At 45.7% G+C, this 24,271-nt stretch overlaps 1 protein-coding gene across 3 annotated transcripts in view; it reads left to right on the top strand.

Moving 5' to 3' along the window:
- LRRC4B (leucine rich repeat containing 4B) overlaps nucleotides 1–23,977 on the top strand; it is a 147,136-nt gene extending 123,159 nt beyond the window's left edge. For all 3 annotated transcript variants that reach the window (XM_080976757.1, XM_080976759.1, XM_080976758.1), the window contains exon 2: nucleotides 20,973–23,977. In XM_080976757.1, coding sequence (XP_080832883.1) covers nucleotides 21,027–22,970 — 1,944 coding nt within the window. In that variant the 5' untranslated portion in view covers nucleotides 20,973–21,026 and the 3' untranslated portion in view covers nucleotides 22,971–23,977. The remainder of the gene's footprint in view (nucleotides 1–20,972) is intronic.
- The last annotated feature ends 294 nt before the right edge of the window (nucleotides 23,978–24,271 follow it).

Below are 24,271 nucleotides of genomic sequence, written 5' to 3'. Positions count from 1 at the left end.
CTGACCACTCACCGTCGTCCCACCACCAGTCCTCTGACTCTGAGCTTTCTTCCTCTGGGGGTTCCCTTGGGGGGGTTCCCCAGTTGGTTCCTGCCCCCCACTCCCCTGCATCCAGCCAGCCCATGACAACCAGGGATGGGGAACCTGTGGGCTACCGGACGTTGTGGGACTCGTTCTCACCAGTCCCTGACAGCATGGCTGAGATAATGGAAGTTGTATTCCAGCAACATCTGTAGGATCACAAGTCCCTCGTCTGTGGAGTAGACAATACCTCTGGTTACATACGCTTCAGGTTACAGACTCTGCTAACACAGAAATATTACCTCGGATTAAGAACTTTGCTTCAGGATGAGAACAGAAATTGTGCTCCGGTGGTGCAGCAGCAGCAGGAGACCCCATTAGCTAAAGTGGTGCTTCAGGTTAAGAACAGTTTCAGGTTAAGAACGGACCTCCAGAACGAATTAAGTACTGTATTTTTCGCTTTATAAGACGCACCAGACCATAAGACACACCTAGTTTTTGGAGGAAGAAAACAAGAAAAAATATATTCTGAATCTCAGAAGCCAGAACAATAAGAGGGATCGCTGTGCAGCGAAAGCAGCGATCCCTCTTGCTGTTCTGGCTTCTGGGATAGCTGCGCAGCCTGCATTCGCTCCATAAGACGCACACACATTTCCCCTTACTTTTTAGGAGGGAAAAAGTGAGTCTTATAGAGCAAAAAATACGGTACTTAACCCGAGGTACCACTGTATTGTGTTAGATGGGCAAACGATCTCCCCTTGTATAAAGGAGCTCCCTATTTTCCTAGGTTCCAACTGGCAACCCGCATTCAGGAATCTAGAAGCGGCGGTTGACGATAACAGAATTCATGTGCTCCAAAAGTTGCAGCTCCCAGGCCCCCTCAGGAGAAGTTGTGTCAGTTAGTGCTAAAAACTGATTAAAACCCCCATGTTGTGTATGGATACTCCGCTTGTGGTGGTTGGAGAGGCGCAGACCTTGTTCCTCCTTCTCTCCTCAGATGACTGACAAAGTTTGAGAGCCCCCTTGTGCAGCGTGGAGAGCCGAGAAAGGAAATGAAAGGGAATTAATTTAGGATGAACAATAAGATTAGGGAGCAAAATCGGCAGAGAGGTTGAAAGACCCGGGCAGGTTTAGCCTGAAGAAAGGCTCGCTCGGGGAGGGTTGGTGTGATAACAACCATCGAGCAAGATATTCAGCGTATAACCACTTAGGATAAAGGAAGAAGCAAACACGTTTTTTTTTTATTAAAAAAATTCATTTTAACAGAAAGGATTATTTAGGTTGCATCTGAGGAAGAGCTCTTTCACTTCCCCAGCGTGTTCAGAGAAATAATACTATAAACGCTGTACAACATCTCTCATGGCGGCCTGCAGGGCTGGAAAGCCCTCAGAGGGGTGCAGTTGTCTCAAGTGGCAAGCGCTTGTGTCGCTATTATCGTGTGTGTGTGGCAGGGGGGACGGGACATCACAGCATAATGCATGCTGTGAACGCATTATGAATGCAACTGTTAAGTTCCTTGATTTAAAAAATCACTAACAGATAGCACCTCCTCAGGGAAAAGACATTGCCAGTCTCTTAAGAACAGCCAGCCAGCGTGACGTAGCAGCTGGTGTTTAGAGGTGGGGAATCGAGGTTCAAAACCCTGCTTAGCTACAAAGCTCACTGGGCAAGTCAGCATCAAACTAATCTACCTCGTAGGGGTTATTGGGGAGCAAGATGAAAAAAATAAAGTAAAAACCAATGTTTGTGCAAAACTACTGTTTGTCAAACATTTGTGTTACACAAACTGCATTCATGTGGTATGCAGCAGAACAATAAAGATGAATGTCTGTAGTTGACCTTGCATCTGATTTTTTTTTCTGACAGTGGAAGCTAAAGCTGTTTTTACTAAGGCTTAACAAAACTGCTGCAGTTTACTAGTTTCCCCTTGAATCTTACTACTTAAAAGGGGCCCTTTGCGGTGGCCTGGCCTAGGGCCTGTGGTTTTCATAATATGGCATTGTTTTGATGACAACGTCGGCGCATTTGTCAAGTGGTGTGCAGAAGAAAATGTTTGAGAACAGCTGGTTTATGCTATTAAGGCATTTGTGGCCAGCCTTTTTGGCAAGAGTGCCACCAGTCAAACATAAAGAAATCCATAATGCCACGCTATGACACCCTACACTCCATATGGTTCTTCTTCCCCCCCAACCGTATGATGATGATGTTGATGATGGAATACGACATCCCAATTTTCATCGGAGAAATGTTGGAGAGTATGATAGCAAAGTAGTGTATTTTAATTTTTTTTTCTTTTTAAAAAAAGCTATTTCCTACTAACAACCTGGAGTGGTAAAGTCCATTCTACCTGCTCAGTTTGCTGCAACCTCAATGAGCTGTGTGTGTAGACATGGCCCTGGTCTAGCACTGGGGCAGGGGACCTATGGCCCTGCAAGTGTTGATGGACTGCACCTCCCATCACCCCAGCCCATTGGCCATGCTGACTGGGGCTGACACAGCTTCCCCAACCCTGACCCCGTGTGCTGGAGAGCAGGTAGTAATGGTGGGAGGGGGGCTTGTATCTGGTGGCACCTCAAAGGTGAAGCACCTTCCCCAGACTTATTCCCCAGACTCATGGAGGAATTTGGCAGGGGCCACTTGCCAGCGATGGAGCCAAAAGTAGATGGAGGAATGGGTGAGACTTTCACCTCTGTACAGTAGACCACATTCCAGTCGCGCATGTCACTCAAGAGATTGATGTGACATACACAAACCCCTCCATCATTCATCCAGGCACACAAGAGCCATTGTCACAGTCGAAGGACAGAGAGGCCTAGAGGACTTTGTGTGGCCCCTGGAACTGAAGTTTCCCAGGTTTCCTAGAGATAACAAGTGAAACCCATTCTCTCTTCCCGAGCTTCAACTGAGTGATGCTACAAACTCCTGTGCTCTATTGCACCTGCTAGACTTTTCTTGTTTCCCTTGCATTGTGCACCAACAAGATAGATACTTGCTTTCATATTGACTTTTCTTTCTTGAATTGCGTATGCTTCAACTGTTCCCGTATACTTCCTTATTTTCTGGTACCTGCTGTGGTGCACTGCTGTCCCTGTTTTTCCCTGGGGGTGTGTGTGTGTCTTCTCTGTGTGTCTCGCTTGCTGGAGCTGCTGTCGTTCTTTAGGGTTTAGCTCCCTCCCCAGGTTCTCTAGAACTTGAAATCTCTGAGCAGGAAATGAATGTCTCAGGTGCCTATAAATGCGCAGAAACGAACACTTAAGACACCACGGCCATTTCACACACTGCAACTGCTAAGGTGTAGTTTGAACTGCTGGTAATCTATTGTATGGTAATTATGTTTTTGGTTTTAGTAGGACTAAAAAAACCCCACAAAAATGTTTAGTAAGACTTTAGCCAAAAGCTGAATGTCTACAGCTCAGTCACAGCTCAATGGTAGAGTGTGTGGTTTGCATGCAAAAGATCAAAGGTTCAGCCCCTGGCATCTCCCAGGGAATAATAATAATAATAATACTAATAATAATAATAATTTTATTATTTATATTCTGCCTATCTGGCTTGGTTGCCCAGCCACTCTGCGTGGCTTCCAACAATTTAAAAAACCACAGTAAAACATCAAACATTAAAAACTCCCCTGTATAGGGCTGCCTTCAGATGTCTTGTAAAAGTTGTGTACAGTCGTACCTTGGTAGTCGAATGGAATACGTTCCGGAAATCCGTTCTACTTCCGAAGCCAAAGAGCGGCTTCTGATTAGCTGCAGGAAGCTCCTGCAGCCAAGCGGAAGCCGTGGGAGCCCTGTTGGACATTTGGCTTCCAAAAGAACATTGGAAAACCGGGTTTCAATCATTCGGGAACCGATCTGTTTGGGAGCCAAGGCATTTGAGATCCAAGGTACGACTGTAGTTCTTTATCTCCTTGACATCTGATGGGATGGCGCTCCACAGGGCGGGGGCCACTACCAATAAGGCCCTCTGCCTGGTCCCCTGTGACTTCACTTCTCTCAGTGAGAGAACCACTAGAAGGCCGTCGGAGGTGGACCTCAGTTTCCAGGCTGAACGATGGGGGTGGAGGGACACAGACTGAAACCTTAGGCAGCTGCTGCCAGTCAGTGCAGGCAGTCCTGAGCTAGACTATTTCATTCCAACAGACTTGATAGTTTTTTAATTAGTTGGGGGCAGTTTAATGAAATCTAAAGATCCACAACTTTCTACTGGATGTGCAAAGATCAGGGGCTTGAACCAGTGAGGATACTGACTTTTGTTGTTATGTACTGAAGTTCTCACCCTGGGCCAGCAGGGGCATACTGTAGATAGTTCAGGTCCACATATGCAAATAAGGGATCGAAAGTGACATTCAATGATTGGATAGTTACAGAAAATGGTTACTGTTGCATTGTAGTGGAGCTCTATATAAGCAGGCTGGCTGAACCCTTCAGTTCAGTTCTGTTCTGGCCTGTGAATAAACAAGAGCTGTTTGAAGAATATCTGTGTTGTCTGATATATGTTCACCCACAACTTAACATTTGTGGAGGTGTGTGTGTGTGTGAGCAGACACAGCCTCCATCCCTCCTCCCTGCATTCACTGAACAGGTGAAGGACACTTCTGCAGAGAGCTATGAAAAGCACCAAATCTAGGATCAAACAAGCATGCTTCTGGGCTAAGAAGTGTTGCTATCATAATCAGAGGCGTGGGGTGATGGTGCCTTCCTTATAAACCATTACCCCCAGCCTCAGTCCCTTACCTGCGAGATCAGATTACTACTAGCCTAGCATATGGGCTGTTAGGAGAATATAAGAGTCAGTGTAGTGGAATAGAATGGAATGGAGCATAGTTAAATGGTTCAGGACAGACAAAAGAAAGTACTTTGCACAGGTCATAGTTAAACTGTCATGGGGGCCACCAACTTGGCAGGCTATAAGCCCCAATGGCTGTGTTTTCCCTCCAGCGTTGAACGCCAGTTGCTGGGAATCACAGGAGGAGAGAGGGGTGCTGTGTTCAGATCCTGGTTGTGGCTTCTCATAGGCATCTGGTTGGCCACTATGAGAACAGAATGCTGGTCTAGATGCTCCACTGGCCTAATCGTGCAGTTTCTTCTCACGCTTTTATATAGTGACCAAGAGAACAAGGCTGTGCTGCTCAGTGGGTAGAGCGTGAGACTCTAAATCTCAGGGTTGTGAGTTCGAGCCCCACATTGGGCAAAAGATTCCTGCGTTGCAGGGGGTTGGACTAGATGACCCTCGAGGTCCCTTCCAACTCTTACGAGTATGTTTTGCGCCCACAAAAACCCCTTGCTTGCTTTCCCGGAAGCCCCATTGAACTCAATGGGGGGCTTACTTCTGAGTAGACATGTATGGGGTTGCACTGCTCTCTGTGAAAGCTTCTCTTCCTTTTCAAGGTTAGACTCTCTGATTTGCCGTGAAATCACCGAATGTCCTAAGTTAAGCCATTATCACACAACCTCCCCCTTCCATCTGCAATATAAAGATAACAAAGCTGACCGACTGACCTCGCAGGGCGGTTGTTAGATCATGAATGCGAAGCCCTATATTATTTCTCTTCTTCATTTTCTTCTTAACATTACCATTCGGAATATACTATCAAACTGACTAACGATTAATTATGAACCATGCTGTGAAGATGGTTTGTATGAGAAAGGAATAAGCACGTCTTCCCAAGAGAGAAGCAAAGTACCAGAGGAATGTTGACGAATTTTAAAAGAGAATTAACTTGTGTTTTTCCAACCCCCACCCCCTTTCCTTCTCTCCCTACACAATTCTAACAGCCTGGTGTCTAATTTAGATTCCTGATGGGGACATTGTCTCTTTTTTTTATGTATAGTGCTGTTAACCTTCTCTGAAGGCTTGGTAGTATGCAGGGCAATAAATAAAAATGAATACATAAAAAAACACGCACTAGATATTGAAGCCCATGATCTGTCTGGGTAGTTTGCAGCTATATTTGAAATTTATCCCTCATCACCTCTCAGTATGGCACCCCCATTGAGCCAACAACCCCTCCCTAGCCTTGTCTGATTGGCCTTTGACCCTCTGGGCTCCTTTGCAGCACGCAGATCTTCCTGTCTCTCTTATGCGTGTAGTGCAACGGTTTTATATTTTTTCTGCTAGGAAGGATAACTTTCCTTTTCACTCACAACATCTTCCATCATTTTCCACATTCCACGACTGACCTTCCCTTCTTCGCATTATTTTCCACATTCCACGACTGACCTTCCCTTCTTCGCTTTGTTACGGAAAAACCTAGGTGTGAAGCTGCTCAGTCACCCAGCTCCTCGTGGGTCCCTGTGGAATAAAGGAAGGAGTGAAGTCCCCAACCGGAGCAAATAGCTGTAGACCAAAGTTTATTGCGCAACAGGTTCAAAGAGGAATTTTGAGGATGGGGTGACAATGACTTTTTAAAGTTTCTATCTTATCCCAGCATACAGTTCATTAAGCATCATCACTACATCATTGCTACGTCATTGCTACATCAGAAAAGGGGAGGGTTATACATGATTAACATAGGAGGAATGTGGATACAGGATATGTGTTGGGAAGTACATTCTAAGCACCTACTACAGGATGACAACAGAACTTTGGTTTGCATAGTCTGGCACCTGAGCAAGTCCAGAGGAGTGCCTTTGCCCGTTCCTGTGAATACATGATCTCCCGCTTGAGACCAAGTGGTTTCCAAGTCCTTGGCCAATGAAGCAAATTGGTGCTGGAATGAAGGAAACTGGCAAAGGAGTTGATTTTATATGATTTTTAAAGTTGTGGGTTAAACCACAGAGCCTGGGACTTACCGATCAGAAGGTCGGCGGTTCGAATCCCCGCGACGGGTTGAGCTCCCGTTGCTCGGTCCCTGCTCCTGCCAACCTAGCAGTTTGAAAGCACGTTAGAGTGCAAGTAGATAAATAGGTACCGCTCCGGTGGGAAGGTAAACGGCGTTTCCGTGCGCTGCTCTGGTTTGCCAGAAGCGGCTTAGTCATGCTGGCCACATGACCCAGAATCTGTACGCCGGCTCCCTCGGCCAATAAAGCGCGATGAGCGCCGCAACCCCAGAGTCGGCCACGACTGGACCTAATGGTCAGGGGTCCCTTTACCTTTTTAACTTCCCTGAGCTGTCAAGTCGAAAGGATACATTTATGCATAATATTTGTAACATTTAACAACTTTAAAGATGTGCCCCCCCCGTAATTTCCGTAACAGCTTCTTAGAATGTACACGAGAACAGAACAAGCACCTGTTGGGCTATGGACAAGGTTCCTCCCCCCCCCCCACCAAGGAAACCCAAATTGCCGTTAGTTGCCCTCCGTGTTTTTTTTCCAAGGAAAAAGTGGTGCCAGAACTCCCCATGAAGTCATCACAGTAAGTCACCAGGCGACCTGGGGCAGCCCAGAACAGATGCCAGTTTGACAACAGCTGCATTCGCTGCCTATGGAGCTGCTAAAAACTACGGCAATCTGTCTCCCTAGTTGGTTTTGGGGTTGCCCCTGGTCCTGGTGCAGATCAAATAAGGTGGTACCTTCGGTTACATACGCTTCAGGTTACAGACTCCGCTAACCCAGAAATAGTGCTTCAGGTTAAGAACTTTGCTTCAGGATAAGAACAGAAATCGTGCTCTGGTGGCGCGGCGGCAGCAGGAGGCCCCATTAGCTAAAGTGGTGCTTCAGGTTAAGAACAGTTTCAGGTTAAGAACGGACCTCCAGAACGAATTAAGTACTTAACCTGAGGTACCACTGCATATGCGCCCCTGCCTCCCTTGTTCTCTTGGAGTCAGGCAGATGGCAAGGCAGCTTAGAAGGGTCCTTGGACACAAACGTGTGTGTGCAAAGGTAGGGGCCTGGCTGGAAAGCTGAAAGCCTGCCTCCACCTTGCTTTTTCTTTCCTTACGTTTCCTGCTTTCCATCTCCTGCTTTCCCTTTCTCCCTGTCTCCGCTGCAGGGTGGGCGCTCACAGAGCACCGAAAGACAGAAAAAGGCTGCCAATGTGCACATGCTGATTCATATGTATAGATGCAAAACAATGCAAAATTGCTATACAGTGGTACCTTGGTTCTCAAACTTATTCCGTTCCAGAAGACCGTTCCAAAACCAAAGCATTCCAAAACCATGGCACGCTTTGCCATAGAAAGCAATGCAAAATGGATTAATCTGTTCCAGGCTTTTAAAAACAACCCCTAAAACAGCAATGTAACATGAATTTTACTATCTAACGAGACCATTGATCCATAAAATGAAAGCAATAAACAATGTACCACAGTCACACAATCAATCGATCAGTAGCTGAACTGGGTTCCACACAAAAACAAAACAAAAGAGCCACAAAAATGCAAAATAAACGGCAAAAACAGACAGACCTCAGCGTAACACTCAAAACGGAAGTGTGGCATTCAAAACGGAAGCGTAACACTCAAACCAGAGCATGTTCGGCTTCTGAAAAATGTTCGCAAACCGGAACACTTATTTCCGGGTTTGCAATGTTCAGGTTCCAAGTTGTTTGAGTACCAAAGTGTTTGGGAACCAAAGTATCACCGTAATTTAAAAAGGAATACAATGCATCTTACATGAGTAGGAAGTTCTGTGCGAACAGGTGACTTCTGTGGATGCTCAGCCTACTCCCCCAAGTTTTAACTGCTGATGGACAACTTTGTGGCCTCTGCTTTCTCTTCTCCCAGATTTTATTTATGCTATTTGGACTTGACAGCACTTCACACAGAGGACTTCTCCAAATGGGAGACTTTCCCCTGACAGCTCTTCAAAAGAGGGCTGCCCTCTGTAAAACAGGACACATGGACACTCTGCTCTGACACACAAAGGCCTGTGTCACCATTCCTCTCCCATCTACCCCCTTTCACCTGAGCTGTGTGATTTGGACCCTGGCGCCCTTATCTGCCTCCATGCAGCCTTCCGCTAGCCCAGCCCTTGATGATCTCTGCTTTTCAGTGTGTGTATGTGTGTGTGCGCACATTTCACTAGCAGCCAGACATTTTGTTGTTGTTTAGTCGTTTAGTCGTGTCCGACTCTTCTTGACCCCATAGCCCAGAGCACGCCAGGCACTCCTGTCTTCCACTGCCTCCCGCAGTTTGGTCAAACTCATGCTGGTAGCTTTGAGAACACTGTCCAACCATCTCGTCCTCTGTCGTCCCCTTCTCCTTGTGCCCTCCATCTTTCCCAACATCAGGGTCTTTTCCAGGGTCTTCTCTTCTCATGAGGTGGCCAAAGTATTGTAGCCTCAGCTTCAGGATCTGTCCTTCCAGTGAGCACTCAGGGCTGATTTCCTTCAGAATGGAGAGGTTTGATCTTCTTGCAGTCCATGGGACTCTCAAGAGTCTCCTCCAGCACCATAATTCAAAAGCATCAATTCTTCGGCGATCAGCCTTCTTTATGGTCCAGCTCTCACTTCCCTACATCACTACTGGGAAAACCACAGCTTTAACTATACAGACCTTTGCTGGCAAGGTGATGTCTCTGCTTTTTAAGATGCTGTCTAGGTTTGTCATTGCTTTTCTCCCAAGAAGCAGCCGTCTTTTAATTTCATGGCTGCTGTCATCATCTGCAGTGATCATGGAACCCAAGAAAGTAAAATCTCTCACTGCTTCCATTTCTTCCCCTTCTATTTGCCAGGAGGTGATGGGACCAGCAGCCAGACATATACTGATACAAATATAAAGCGCAAATACTCATGAAACACAGTTATAAGTGAAGTCCACTCTATTGCATTTCTCTATCCCTCTCCCTCTCCCCCCCCCCCTTTTACCACTAATCCATAATCTCAGTTGCCTGGCTCATCCCCGTTAAGTGCCTGGACACTCAACAGATTTATTTTTTTTTAAATCCTATTTTGATCATCCTAATCCTATCAGTCCTGCAGAGGGAAATCATCTTCCATTCTTTACCCTCTCCTTCCCCTGGCCACACTCTAGGCTTCCCAGATCTGCATCCAGTTGTATCCCATCTCATGCAAGGACTGTGATTGCTATGTTGCTCGGAATCCAGGGGCTGGGCATTTTCGTGAATGTGAGCTGTGAAAAATGTGCTTCCCTACCCCTTCTTAGGATCTTCCCATTCAGGTTTTTGTGTGTGTGTTTTTAAAAGATCAAGTTTCTAGAACTCGGTATTGTGGGGGAACTCCCCCCTCCTCGAAAGTAAAAAGAAAAGGATGGTATGCTTCTGCTTAAGTACCCGCTCCATCCAAGTACAGTGGTACCTTGGTTCTCAAACCATAATAATAATAATAATTTATTATTTATACCCCGCCCATCTGGCTGGGTTTCCCCAGCCACTCTGGGCGGCTTCCAACAGAATATGAAAATACAATAATCTATTAAACATTAAAAGCTTCCCTAATCAGGGCTGCCTTCAGATGTCTTCTAAAAGTCTGGTAGTTGTTGTTCTCTTTGACATCTGGTGGGAGGGTGTTCCATAGGGCGGGTGCCACTACTGAGAAGGCCCTCTGCCTGGTTCCCTGTAACTTGGCTTCCCTCAGTGAGGGAACCGCCAGAAGGCCCACGATGCTGGACCTCAGTGTCCGGGCTGAACGATGCAGGTGGAGACGCTCCTTCAGGTATACTGGACTGAGGCTGTTTAGGGCTTTAAAGGTCAGCACCAACACTTTGAATTGTGCTCCTGGAATGGATCGAAATCCAAGGCACGGCTTCCGATTGGCTGCAGGAACAATCAGAAGCCGCGTGGGACGTTCGGCTTCCGAAAAACGTTCGCAAACTGGAATACTCACTTCCAGGTTTGCAGTATTCAGGAGCCTATTTGTTCGACAGCTAAGCTGTTCGGGAACCAAGGTTTCACTGTCCACTGTTGTATGCTTTAATCTCTCCCTTGAAAAGCTCACACATTGAGGAGTTTTGTATTGGCATATAAAAGATAGTTCTTATGAGCTATGGAACATTCTCCTCCTAGTCATCTGCCAAGGTGGGAACTTCAGCATCTTTCAAATGCAATCATTTGTTTTCTTGTTCAGGATGTCTTTTAGTATGAAGTTTTTTTGTTTTGTTTTTGCGCCGTCATGATGTGCCACAATGCGTACAATAATGTGTTGCTATTCCTTTCCTTTAAAATGCAACCTTGTTCTTTGCAGCCCCCAGCACACAATGCAGAACACAAGTTCTGTTGACAAGCTAAGGCCGAAAGGTCCTGCTCTGAGTCTTAATAGTTAGGCCTGGTCAATCCAGGGACAACATACTGCTGGCCAGTTATAGGGACCGATGCTCTGGCCGCTTATTCCCTTTTCTGCCTCTCTAGGCTGGAATTCCATTTTCAACCTGTGATGAGGTTCCTGGCTCAACTCCTGGCGTCTCTGAAAGGAGGACCGCTCACAATTATAACAAATAGAACATAACAAAAGGAAAAACAAAAACAGAAAAACATACCATATAAAAAAATACAATACTAAAAACAACAACAAGAAAAAGAACCAAAACCACAACAATAAAAAAGTAATCTTAATCCCATATCCCTTGAAAACCCAATTTTGTTTACATTGTGACTTCCTCAAATTCCTCCCTTTTGAATTTCATTGTATCTGCATGTAACAGCTTTCCAATATCATTCTTAAACAAAATATTTCCAATTATTATCTATCTTATTCACTTTTCTTACTGTTCTAAATCCCATTTATTTAATTAAATCCCAACTTATTCCTAGGCCTATTTGGTACTTTCAAGTGACTTCTAATTACAATATTTATTCGGATAGTCCTTAAATTTCTTCCAATCTTCTTAATATTCCTCTTCTTTCTGGTCGCAGATTCTTCCAGTCAGGTCGGCTAGCTCCAAAAAGTCCAACATCTTCATCTGCCATTCTTCCACCGTTGGAATTTCTTGAGACTTCCAATTTTTAGCTAACAGCAGTCTTGCTGCTGTAGTGGTTTTCTGCTTGACCCATGCTTTCTAGGCAATGATAATTATATTTTTTAATACCCTGCCCATCTGGCTGGGTTGCCCCAGCCGCTCTGGGTGGCTTCCAACACATAAAAACACCAGACATTAATAGTAGCAATCTGACCCAATATAAAGAATCACAGTGACTTTATAAAATAAACAACTTATATCAAACAAAGCAACGTTCAACAATCCACCAGAATCTAATAGTCAACAGTAAAATTAAACATCAGCTAATAATAATCAAACAGTTTACACTTATCAACCCCAATAAAGAATTACCAATCTATAATCAATAAAAATAACAAGAAATCGCAATACATAAAATACCACGAAACATGCAAAACCATGTAAAAGGATCAAATTGAGAAACAAGGACGCACAACTTTTAAAACTATTAAAAGTCAGGCAAGGGTGTGAGCGGTTTCTCCCTTGCTCCGTTCCAGGGAAAGTCCGCTCTTTGGCTTTAAATCAGAGCAAACAGCAATCCAGAGAAAACCCAAACGTTCTGATAGAGTGCTAAAGAGCTCGCATTGATAAGCCCTGACTGAGCTGTTGTAATCAGCCCTGCAGGAGTGGAGTTATCAGGTGAGCATCGACAGAGTGACATTGTGGACAGGTCCTGAATCATTACTTGCTGAAGTTATTTGTTATTTATTGCAGTCATACCCTGCCTTTTCGCATAAGCGGCTTAAGGTGGCGTACATTGTTCTCCCCCTCCTCCTTTAACCCCCACAACAGCCCTGAGAGGTGGTCACCCCGTTGATTTGAACCTTGGCTCCCAGTATGTTTCCGAGCACAATTCAAAGTGTTGGTGCCGACCTTTAAAACCCTAAACGGCCTCAGCCCAGTATACCTGAAGGAGCGTCTCCACCCCCATTGTTCAGCCCGGACACTGAGGTCCAGCTCCGAGGGCCTTCTGGCGGTTCCCTCGCTGCAAGAAGTGAGGTTACAGGGAACCAGGCAGAGGGCCTTCTTGGTAGTGGCACCCGCCCTGTGGAACGCCCTGCCATCAGATGTCAAGGAGATGAACAACTACCTTGCTTTTAGAAGACATCTGAAGGCAGCCCTTTCTAGGGAAGTTTTTAATGTTTGATGTTTTATTGTGTTTTGAATATTCTGTTGAGAGCCACCCAGAGTAGCTGGGGAAACCCACCCAGATGGGCGGGGTATAAATAAATTAGGTAAAGGTAAAGGGACCGCTGACCATTAGGTCCACTTTCGGACGACTCTGGGGTTGCGGCGCTCATCTCTCTTTATTGGCCGAGGGAGCCGGCGTACAGCTTCCGGGTCATGTGGCCAGCATGACTAAGCCGCTTCTGGCGAACCAGAGCAGCGCACGGAAATGCTGTTTACCTTCCCGCCGGGGCGGTACCTATTTATCTACTTGCACTTTAACATGCTTTTGAACTGCTAGGTTGGCAGGAGCAGGGACTGAGCAACAGGAGCTCACCCCATTGCGGGGATTCGAACTGCTGACCTTCTGATCGGCAAGTCCTAGGCTCTGTGGTTTAACCCACGGCGCCACCCGCGTCTCTATAAATAAATTATCATCATCATCTCCCAGGTCAGACACTCTAACCGCAGTGGATGTTAGCCATGGATATAGCAGTGCCCTGATGTTTGGGGCACGTGTACAGTAAACATCCAGGCCCCACTTGGAGGTCAATGGTTCCAGTTTCCACAGATGCAGTCGGTTGTTTTGCCAGGCTGCACACTAGCAGGCCTTTGAGCTATTCCCCAGAAACCTGATACATAATAATGACAAATCTACAAGCCTGAAATCTGTTCACACTTGCTCCAGATTGTAATGGGCAACAAGCAGAAGTTTGGCGTTTTGTGGCATTAAGGCAGACACTGCGTGGCTTTTGATACAGTGGAAGTTGGTTCATCATCCTGCACCAACAACTTTAGGCAGGCCCTGAATATATAGCCTCCAACATTACTCTGATGAAAACGGACATCCGGTTCAATAACAACAACAACAACAACAACAATGTTGTTATTTATACCCATCCCATCTGACATTGCTCTGGGCGGCTTCCAGCATTTTTGTTGGAAACATATGTTGAAAACATGTTTTATGATATCTTCATATAATACAACACCAAACATTTTAAAACTTTTTAAAAACTTCCCTATACAGGGCTGCCTTCAGGCATCTTCTAAAGGTTGTCTAGTTACTTATCTCCTTGTCTTGGGGATCACATACCTTCCAACATTTCTCCAGTGAAAATAGGGATGTCCTAAGGAAAAGCCGAACATTCCAAGATCAGATCAGAAACTGGGACGGCTTCTGTAAATCCGGGACTGTCCCTGGAAAATAGGGACACTTGGGGGGGGGCTATCTGTGAATATGCTGCAACGTTCCCAATGATTTGCCCCGTTGAGAAACTCAAAGAAAAGGCTAAAACAAATACTTGGAAAGGTTCAGTCAAGTCCCTATTTTCATAGGAGAAATGTTGGAGGGTATGGAGTAGGGTTTCCAGTTTTGCCATTCCAAGTTTTGAACAAAAGTTGGTTTTAAAGATTTATCATCATTATCCTTCTCTGGAACTTGTGTTAGGCATCTAGTTGGCCACTTTGACAACAGTAGACTGGACTAGATGCGCCTTTGGTCCAGCAGGCTTTTCTCCTGTTCTTGTCATCATCATCACCACCATCATCAGAGTTCATTTCTTTCCAGCCATAGGCTGAAATTCAGGGACAATGAACCTATGGTCTTGTAGTTGTTGCTGAATTACATGCTAGCTGGGGCAAATGGGAGTTAAAATGCTTCCAGTTGTTCACAGTTCCCCACCCATGCTAAAATCCTTATTTTCCTCCTGTTTTCTTCAGCCTCCACCTCTTTTCTCTTTCGTCTCCCCTGCGATGAATTCATTTTAGATAGCACATTCCTTAAGGCAGGATGCTGTGCTGTTTGTTAAGGAGCAATGCACATTGATGGTGCAATATCGATAATGACCAGCATAAACAGGGCACTGCCATAATCTTAAAAAAGATAATCTGCCATCCACACAGATCAAGGTTTCATAAAAAAAGGAACGTTGTCAGATCCCCGTTGAGCCAAATGATAATCAAGCGCATGGCTGTTAACATGGTTTAATTGCATTTTAGCCAGTGCTTAAGCGATGGTTGCGACCTTTAGCGTGACCTTCTTGCAATCATTTGCAAGTCAAATAAATAAATAAACCTGTCTTCTTCGTAGGTCAGGCCAGTTCTACAAGAGCCGTTTCAAAATAGAAATTCAGAGTTCCAAACCCGACTGCAAGGTTTCCTCTCAAATTTAAGTGTTTTAACAGTGCAGTTCTTTGTGTGTGTGTCTACCCAGGAGTAAACCCTTCGGAGTTCAGTGGGGTTACTCCCAGGTATGTGCATCTTGGGTTGAAGCCTTTCGACTTGCTGGCATCCTTGGTTTGCACAGATGGCAAATTTGAAATCGGGGAAAGCTTCCAGCAGTCAAATGTGGAATTACCATTGTGTGTCAAAGATAAAGTGCTGAGCATCGCCCAACATTCATTATAGAGTGCCGCGAATCACTAAATGCTGTTTCGTGCCGGTGGCCAACTACTGTCAAATATCAGCTGTCAAGGCATCCCGTCTTGAACTCAGATGTATCAAATATCAAAGATTGGAATCAAATACTGGTTGGGTATCAGAGCAAGGTCAGCGCTTAGTTGACAGGAGAAGATCTGGAGGATCTGCTGCATCAAAACCCATGGAGGAGAAACGTTTGGGAGCAAGTTAAGTTCAGCACTATTTTTAGCTAATTATACTTTATCAGGGGCCTCAGTGAACTCTGAGGCTTGCTTAAACACTCTGCTATAATCCCTTCTCTTGCATTCCAATGGCCTTTACAGAAAGTGGTCACCAGTATTCCAGTCATCGTGTCCCAAGGAGCATAATTGCTTGCCACCCTCCCTCCCTCGTTCCCTCCCTCCTTGTTTATTCATCCAAAAGCACCCCCCTCTTGCTTTTTCTGCAGATCCTGACCTAACCTCGGCTTCCTGTACTTGCTCCAGGTCTCATTAACAAAAGATGTATTCTCTGCTCTTGAATGTTTCAACTTTGCCCTCTCCTTCCTTTCCTCCAATGCCCAGCAGTGTCCAGGAATGTAATTGCTTGTCCGGACTGCCGGACTGCAGAGTAGCCTTATCGAGGCTGACAGCACAACCTCATTTTCACCCCACTTGACCCACCCCGCTCCAATTCTTCTCGCACTCCAGCCAGTTTTAATGTTCTTTCCAGGCGACGTCTAATGCATGAATGGCAATTCATTGCAATTGTTGCTCAAGAGCCCTATTAACTAAAGCTGCAAGCTTTGGACAGTAGATTAATCAACTGAAGCTGAGTTGATTAACTGGTGGGAGGTCATATTTTTTAAAAGTATGGGGCTGAAAGTGAAAGGAACACGTTAAAAAAAAGTGTTTCAGGGTATCACGGTTCCAGTTGGTAGCAAAAAATAGAAAAGGTGTCTTACATTCTAACACTGAAAATTTCAGATAACCTTTTACCCTTTCAAGATAGGGCATAGCTGAAAATTGGGCAGAAAATTTATTGGGCAGTGGGGAAGCAGGTTGTACTGCTACCACTAGGTTTATTACCTAATTTGGCTTCTTTCTTTTTTAACATATTGCACACACCTACAATTATTCCAAGAACAAGTGGCGACTTATGCTTGCTAACTGATGCACAAAACATCTGGTTACATGAAACATATTCAACAAACACACAAGACGTAACCGGCTGTACGTTTGAAAAAATAATATATACTATTCATTGTTAAGAATTGTAGATTTCAACAGAAGTAGCTCATAAAGTTGAATGAAAAAAGTAGAAGACCCAGTGGATCAGTTCATTCTCTAATCAGTTTATGCATGAGGTCCATATTAGTGAAAATGTCTATTTCACCTGTCAGTTCAGAGAGTCCAACAATCCACACGAAAGGTTGTTACATTTCCACAGAATCCTTTCACAGAGTCTAAGACAAGGATTTCCGGAATATTAGCCTTGTTTCACCGTCCTGGGCTGCACCAACCTCAGCCCTGCTGGGCCTCTTCTGGCAGGGGAAATAGGGACTTTCCAGGATCAAATCAGAAGCCGGGATGGATTTCGTTAATTCTGGGGCTGTCCCTGGGAAATCGGGGACATTTGGAGGGTATGATGCTTCTATGAGAATATGCCCAAGTGCTAGCATCTTCTTCAGAGGCCTTTTCCTGAGACTCACCTTCAGAGGTAGAATCATACGATTGTATAATAATAATAATAATAATAATAATAATAATAATTTATTATTTATATCCCTCTCATCTGGCTGGGTTTCCCCTGCCACTCTGGACGGCTTCCAACAAAGTATAAAAAATACATTAAAACACCAGTCACTAAAAACTTCCCTAAACAGGGTTGCCTTCAGATGTCTTCTAAAAGGCAGATAGTTGTTTATTTCCTTGACATCTGATGGGAGGGTGTTCCACAGGGCGGGCACCACCACCAAGAAGGCCCTCTGCCTGGTTCCCTGTAACTTGGCTTCTTGCAGTAAGGGAACCGCTAGAAGGCCCTCGATGCTGGATCTCAGTGTCCGGGCAGAATGATGGGGGTGGAGTTGGTCATCTGCAATGCAGGAAGTGAGGTGGGGGAAGAAGTAACTAGGGAAAGAGGATTGTCAATGGTGAGGTTCCATCGATGGACAACTCTTTCTGGGGTGAGGCAAGGGGTCTGTGTGGCATCCTGTTTGCTAAGTTCTAGGCACAAGGTCAATATCTTTATTTATTGTCTGTGCATGTGTGATTTTGATGTAATCTTCTAAGTAAATCTTATATAGGTTGGGCTGCTAGCCATCCTAAGTATTTTAATATTTTTGCTGCAGCGTGTTGCTTTTGAATTTTGCTTTGCATTGAGCTGTCGCATTTTAATTTGATGTTTTAGTCTTTCTTTCTTTTTAACTGCACGCCAGTTTGCACATTTTCATCGAAAATGGGAGAAGGGGGCTATAAATTACTGAAATAATTTGCATCTCATCTCATTTATCTCACACTTCTTTTGGTGTTTCAGAACGATGTCCGCTCTGGGTTTTTGCTAATACACGTGTGTTTACATTTACTTGATTAATCAATCAAAAGGCAGGCGGTCAGCTTTGTTTTTCAACGGTTTAAAAATATTTATATCTAGCCTCTTCACAAGGTGAACAACAGGCTGGATACAGACGGTCAAGTTGATTGAGCTAAGGTCCCATTGAAAATCCAGTTAGCAGTGACTTGATTACAATGGGAACTGAGTGCAAGTGACACAGGTTTGTATCCAGTAAATTAATGGGCATGACTAACATAAGTCTATTGATTTCAGCGAGTCTACTTGGAGTATGACATAGTTGGATCCATTGCCATAAAACAAAGCAATCACCAATAAAATATAGCCAAAGCAGCCAGCAGATTAAAATAGCAACAAATCACATTAAAACCCTTTTAAAACCTAGTGAAATCATGGGGGTTTTATTCGGTGTCTAAAGCAATGCTAGGCTGAAGTCTTTGATTGAGCTTTTACCTGCACTTTTGGAAGCGGGGACCATACCCTCCAACATTTCTCCAATGAAAATACGGACCTCCTACTCCATAATAACAATAATTTAATTATTTGTACCCCGCCCATCTGTCTGGGTTGCCCCAGACTTTCTGGGCGGCTTCCAACAGATGTAAAAACATAATAAAATATCGAACATTAAAAAAACTTTCCAATACAGGGCTGCCTTCAGATGTCTCCTAAAGGTTGTTTAGTTACTTATCTCCTTGGCTCAGGGGGTCACATAACTCCATACCCTCCAACATTTCTCCAACGAAAATACGGACGTCCTACTCCATAATAACAATAATTTAATTATTTGCACCTCACTCATCTGTCTGGGTTGCCCCAGACTTTCTGGGTGGCTTCCAACAGATATAAAGACATAATAAAATATCGAACATTAAAAAAACTTTCCAATACAGGGCTGCCTTCAGATGTCTCCTAAAGGTTGTTTAATTACTTATCTCCTTGGCTCAGGGGGTCACATAACTCCATACCCTCCGACATTTTTCCGATGAAAATAGGGATGTCCCAAGGAAAAGCAGGACTGTATTTTAATATTTGCTTGGAAGCCGCCCAGAGTGGCTGGGGAAGCCCAGCCAGATGGGCAGGGTATAAATAAATAAATTATTATTATTATTATTTATTATTATTATTCCGGGGGGGGGGGGCTTTATAGAGGAGGTGGCTGAGGATTCCCTGACCGTTTAAGCCACTGCTCCAAGTGGTGGTTTAAGTTGCTCTAAACAGCCTAACTCTCAGGTTGAAAATGTGGCCAGAACTCCCACAGAAACTAGGCTACGGAATGACACAACATTGCTTTAATGCATTGGTGGTAGCCAATAAAAATTGCAGCATGCAGAGTTAACTGAGAAAGAAATTATGACTGGGGCCGCAGTATCTGATGCCATAATGTCCACTTTACAGCTTTGCCAATGTGGCTGGCTATTCCCTTGGCACCTGGGCATAGCCAGTAGAGTACAGATAATCTACTAATCTGGTTCCTATGCCACTCTTTCGCTAGAGTGAGTAGAAATAAATTGACATAAACATAGATGCCTGTTATTATTTTTCTTCCACAGCTGACAACTAGCCAAGTTGTTGATGTTAAATGAAATAAGAATCTGAGCATCCATTTTTTTTCACTGCTTGAGGGCAATGTCAATCCAGACGTGGTTGTGTTTGGGGAGGCAATGCTCTCCTGCAGTGTGCAAGGAATTATAAAGTACACTGCATTTCAGAAGGTGATGTTACCCTGTTTTTCTTCCTGATATGAAACATGTTTACTTAGAAATAAGCTCCACTGAGTTCAATGGGACTTACGTCTTGAAAACTAAGCCTTAGGAATGAAGCTTTTGCAGAGTATCACAGGAGAAAGCTTTCAAAACCGTACTAAGATAAAAAGATGAACACAAATTCTGTGCAATGCACCAGCTTTTGTGTAGAACACCAGAAATAAATCACATGGCACAGCATTCTTGGGATGGTGATGCTTTAGAACTGAAGAGGAGGGACTGCTGCCTTACTTTTCCATTATATGAAACACAAAAACACGTGTTCAGATCCTGGAACATAGAAAACTAGCAGGTCAAGGTCTTAGCTTTGACATCTAACGTTTTAGCTTTTATTCTGCAGGGAGTCATACAACTATTCATTTGTACAACCCTCCCTCTGTATTCTGAAGCAGTACAGTTTTGTGATCCTCAGATGAATGGTAGCATAGATGTTGATGATGATAATAATAATAATAATGATAATAATAGTAATAATAGGCGTGGGTGGTAAAATCTCAGGCTCCTAACGACTTGACCAGAGAGAGAGACTTGACCATTACTGATAGCATGGAAGCCAAGGCGACTTTTTCTGAAACCCAACAACCAACACCATCACTTACAGACACCGCTCTTTAACCTCTGGCAGCTCAAATTCTGGAATGCCTCTGTTTTGACTAGATTTACTTGAGCAGATATTTCCATGCCTCTCTCTCACCCGAAATAGTTCTCCCTGAGAGAGAAAGTAGAGACAGAGCAGGAGGAGTATGAACTCCCTCCTATCAGATGTCAAGGAAATAAATAACTCTCTGACTTTTAGAAGACATCTGAAGGCAGCCCTGTTTAGGGAAGTTTTTAATGTTTGTTGTTCTATCGCATTATTATTATTATTATTATTATGATGATGATGATGATGATGTTGGGAGCTGCCCAGATGGGTGGGGTATAATTAAATTCTTCTTCTTCTTCTTCTTCTTCTTCTTCTTCTTCTTCTTCTTCTTCTTCTTCTTCTTCTTATGACAAGTATGCAGCCATCACCAGACCTTGTGCTAGTGATTTACATGTGTCCACAATACATTGTGCAAAGGAGAACTTCCCTATGCCTATCTTAAACCAACAGCAAATGCATTTTACTGAGGCCAGTATTACTGTTTCTTCTGATTGCTATCATGCACCCAAAACCCCAGTAATCAGATTCCTGGCTGATTTCTCTTTCTCTTGTTTCTCACCTCCAGTTTCTAAAGACCTGAGCACCCACCCTGCTCTTCACTGAAGCATGAACATTGGACATGGCCACCCGCCGCTGCACTCGGAAGCCTTCGCTGGTGCCTGGAGTCTCTAGGATGGTTTGGAAGCACCTGGTCCTCTTCTTCCTCTGGCTGCCATCGCTCGTTTGGGGCGGAGCCTCCCCCACCTCCTGCCCGGCCGCTTGTTCTTGCAGCAACCAGGCCAGCCGGGTCATCTGTACGCGCCGGGAGCTGGTGGAGGTGCCCGAGAGCATCTCCATCAACACGCGGTACCTCAACCTGCAGGAGAACAACATCCAGGTCATAAAGACGGACACTTTCAAGCACCTCCGTCACCTCGAGATTTTGCAGCTCAGCAAGAACCTCATCCGCAAGATTGAGGTGGGAGCCTTCAATGGCTTGCCCAACCTCAACACGCTGGAGCTTTTTGACAACCGGCTGACCACTGTCCCCACACAAGCCTTTGAGTACCTCTCCAAGTTGCGGGAGCTGTGGCTGAGGAACAACCCCATTGAAAGCATCCCTTCCTATGCCTTCAACCGAGTCCCTTCCTTGCGCCGGCTGGACCTCGGAGAGCTCAAGAAGCTAGAGTACATCTCAGAGGCAGCTTTCGAAGGCTTGGTCAACCTGCGCTACCTGAACCTGGGCATGTGCAATCTCAAGGACATCCCTAACTTGACAGCCTTAGTGCGGCTGGAGGAACTGGAGCTCTCTGGGAATCGCTTGGACATGATCCGGCCAGGCTCCTTCCAGGGGCTGACCAGCCTCCGCAAATTGTGGTTGATGCACGCCCAGGTGGCTACCATCGAACGCAACGCCTTCGATGACCTCAAGTCCTTGGAGGAGCTCAACCTCTCCCACAATAACTTGATGTCGTTGCCGCACGATCTCTTCACCCCCTTGCACCGCCTGGAGCGCGTCCACCTCAACCACAACCCTTGGCACTGCAACTGCGACGTGTTGTGGCTCAGCTGGTGGCTCAAGGAGACGGTGCCCAACAACACCACCTGCTGCGCCCGGTGCCACGCCCCACCCAACCTCAAAGGGCGCTACATCGGAGAGCTGGATCAAAGCCATTTCACCTGCTACGCCCCAGTTATAGTGGAGCCTCCCACTGACCTTAATGTGACTGAGGGGATGGCGGCTGAGCTGAAATGCCGGACAGGGACCTCCATGACATCCGTCAACTGGCTGACGCCCAACGGCACGCTGATGACGCATGGTTCCTACCGGGTGCGCATCTCAGTCCTCCACGATGGCACGCTCAACTTCACCAATGTGACCGTCCAGGATACGGGACAGTACACTTGCATGGTGACTAATTCGGCGGGCAACACCACGGCTTCGGCCACACTCAATGTCTCAGCGGTGGACCCAGCCACCACAGGTTACACCTACTTCACAACGGTGACCGTGGAGACCATGGACCCGGGCCAAGAAGAATCCGTCCCCACGAAGAAGGAACCTGGGCCGACGCCGTCTCAGGGCTGGGGCATGACTTATTCCACCACCTCACTGACCCCTCGCAGCACCCGCAGCACGGAGAAGCCATTCACCATCCCCATCACCGACGTCACCGAGAGCGGCATGAAGGACCTGGACGACGTCATGAAGACCACCAAGATCATCATCGGCTGCTTCGTGGCCATCACCTTCATGGCTGCCGTGATGCTCATCGTCTTCTACAAGCTTCGCAAGCAGCACCAGCTTCACAAGCACCACGGCCCCACACGCACCATCGAGATCATCAACGTCGAGGATGAGCTGCCCGCCTCGGCCAGGGCGCCCGGCGACAGCCACCTGGCTCTGCCCGCCATCGAGCACGACCACCTCAACCACTACGCCGCTTTCAAGGCCCACTACAACAACAACAGCGGTGGCGGACCCCTCACCTGCGGCTCCAAGAACCCCATGCTCAATTCCATCCACGAACCTCTCTTGTTCAAGAGCAGCTCGAAAGAGAATGTCCAAGAGACACAGATATGACGGCCAACAGACCCAGGCAACGGGGAATTCTTGTGTGGTGGGAGGGAGCAAGTGGATTCGTACATGCAGTGGGGGGGGAGTTGAGGAACGGCTCCTCCGTGCCCTCCCCCCCCCACAAACAAACAAACAAACATCAGCAGATCTTTCCACCACTGTGGCAGATCTTGGATGCTGAGCCCTTGCCCGAGTGGACACCTTTGATTCTCACCACTTTAGCCTTTTCAGTTCTCTTATTTTCCTTTTGCAGAACAAGGTACTACGCTCGCCCTCGGCCTGACCATTTCCCCCCCTTTCCTTTCTCCACCCCCCACCTCACTTTTCTTCTTTTTTCTACCGATCTCCCTCTGCATTGGAGACTTCTTCTTTTTCTTTCTTTTTATACAGATGGGGCTGTTTCTGTATCCAACTACCTGCTGTATTACTTTAATAATTTTTTTTTTTAAAAAAAAGAGGAAGGAAGAAAACAAACAACAACAAAATAAGGAAAGATCGCTATCCGATTTGTTTTCCTTTTTGACGTCATGGGAATAAACTTTAGGAAAGGAAAATAAAACCCAAGGGAAACGGGAGAGGGAAGAAGAAGAAGAAGATGATGAAAAAGAAGAAAGAAATCTTATTTTGATCCGCTTTCCGTCAAAATTCTATTTTCATCCAAATGGGATATACAAACTAAATAAATTAAGTAAAGAGACGAAAGGTCATGGTGGTGCCAGGGTCCCCCCCCCCACCTTTGGAGCACGCGGGGATGCCAGGCGCACAGGGTTCGGGGGGAATTTTTTATGACTAGTATTATTACTATGGGATGGCAGGCATGGCCGGTGTGCCCCCCAGAGACACAGGGGCGTGGAGGTATTTTTTAATTTGTAATAATCTGGGGGTGGGAATGAGGGGTTTGGTGGGGGGCTGCACTTCCGGCCACACACACAAAAAATCAAGGCCTGTCGATTCCCTTGGCATTTTGGGGTCTGGTCTGAGTTTCCTATTTTAATAAAATCCATAAAGATGTTTCCAACCCTCCCTAGGGTGCTTCTTTTGGGATGGGGGCAAGTGAGTGTGCCGCTTGCATCGTGAGGCTGCTGTGGCTCAGCGCCAACGGAGTGTCACGTGCGCCAGGTTTGTTGAGGGATTGCCATGGCGATGACGTCAGCGAGGTATGTGCACGCAGGCTGCAACATGCATTATCTCGCAAAGAACACCCCTGTGGCTGTACCATACACTGTATACATGGCTGGATCTCATACCTTTGACAGGAAGGGCAGTTTAGGAGTTGGCACTGATATCGTTGCTCCCTAGGGAGTGAA

The sequence above is a fragment of the Podarcis pityusensis genome (assembly GCF_964106645.2).
Source record: "Podarcis pityusensis genome assembly, chromosome: 13".
NCBI lineage: Eukaryota > Metazoa > Chordata > Lepidosauria > Squamata > Lacertidae > Podarcis > Podarcis pityusensis.
Note: the sequence above shows the minus strand (reverse complement) of the source record. Positions and strands in the feature narration are given on the sequence as shown.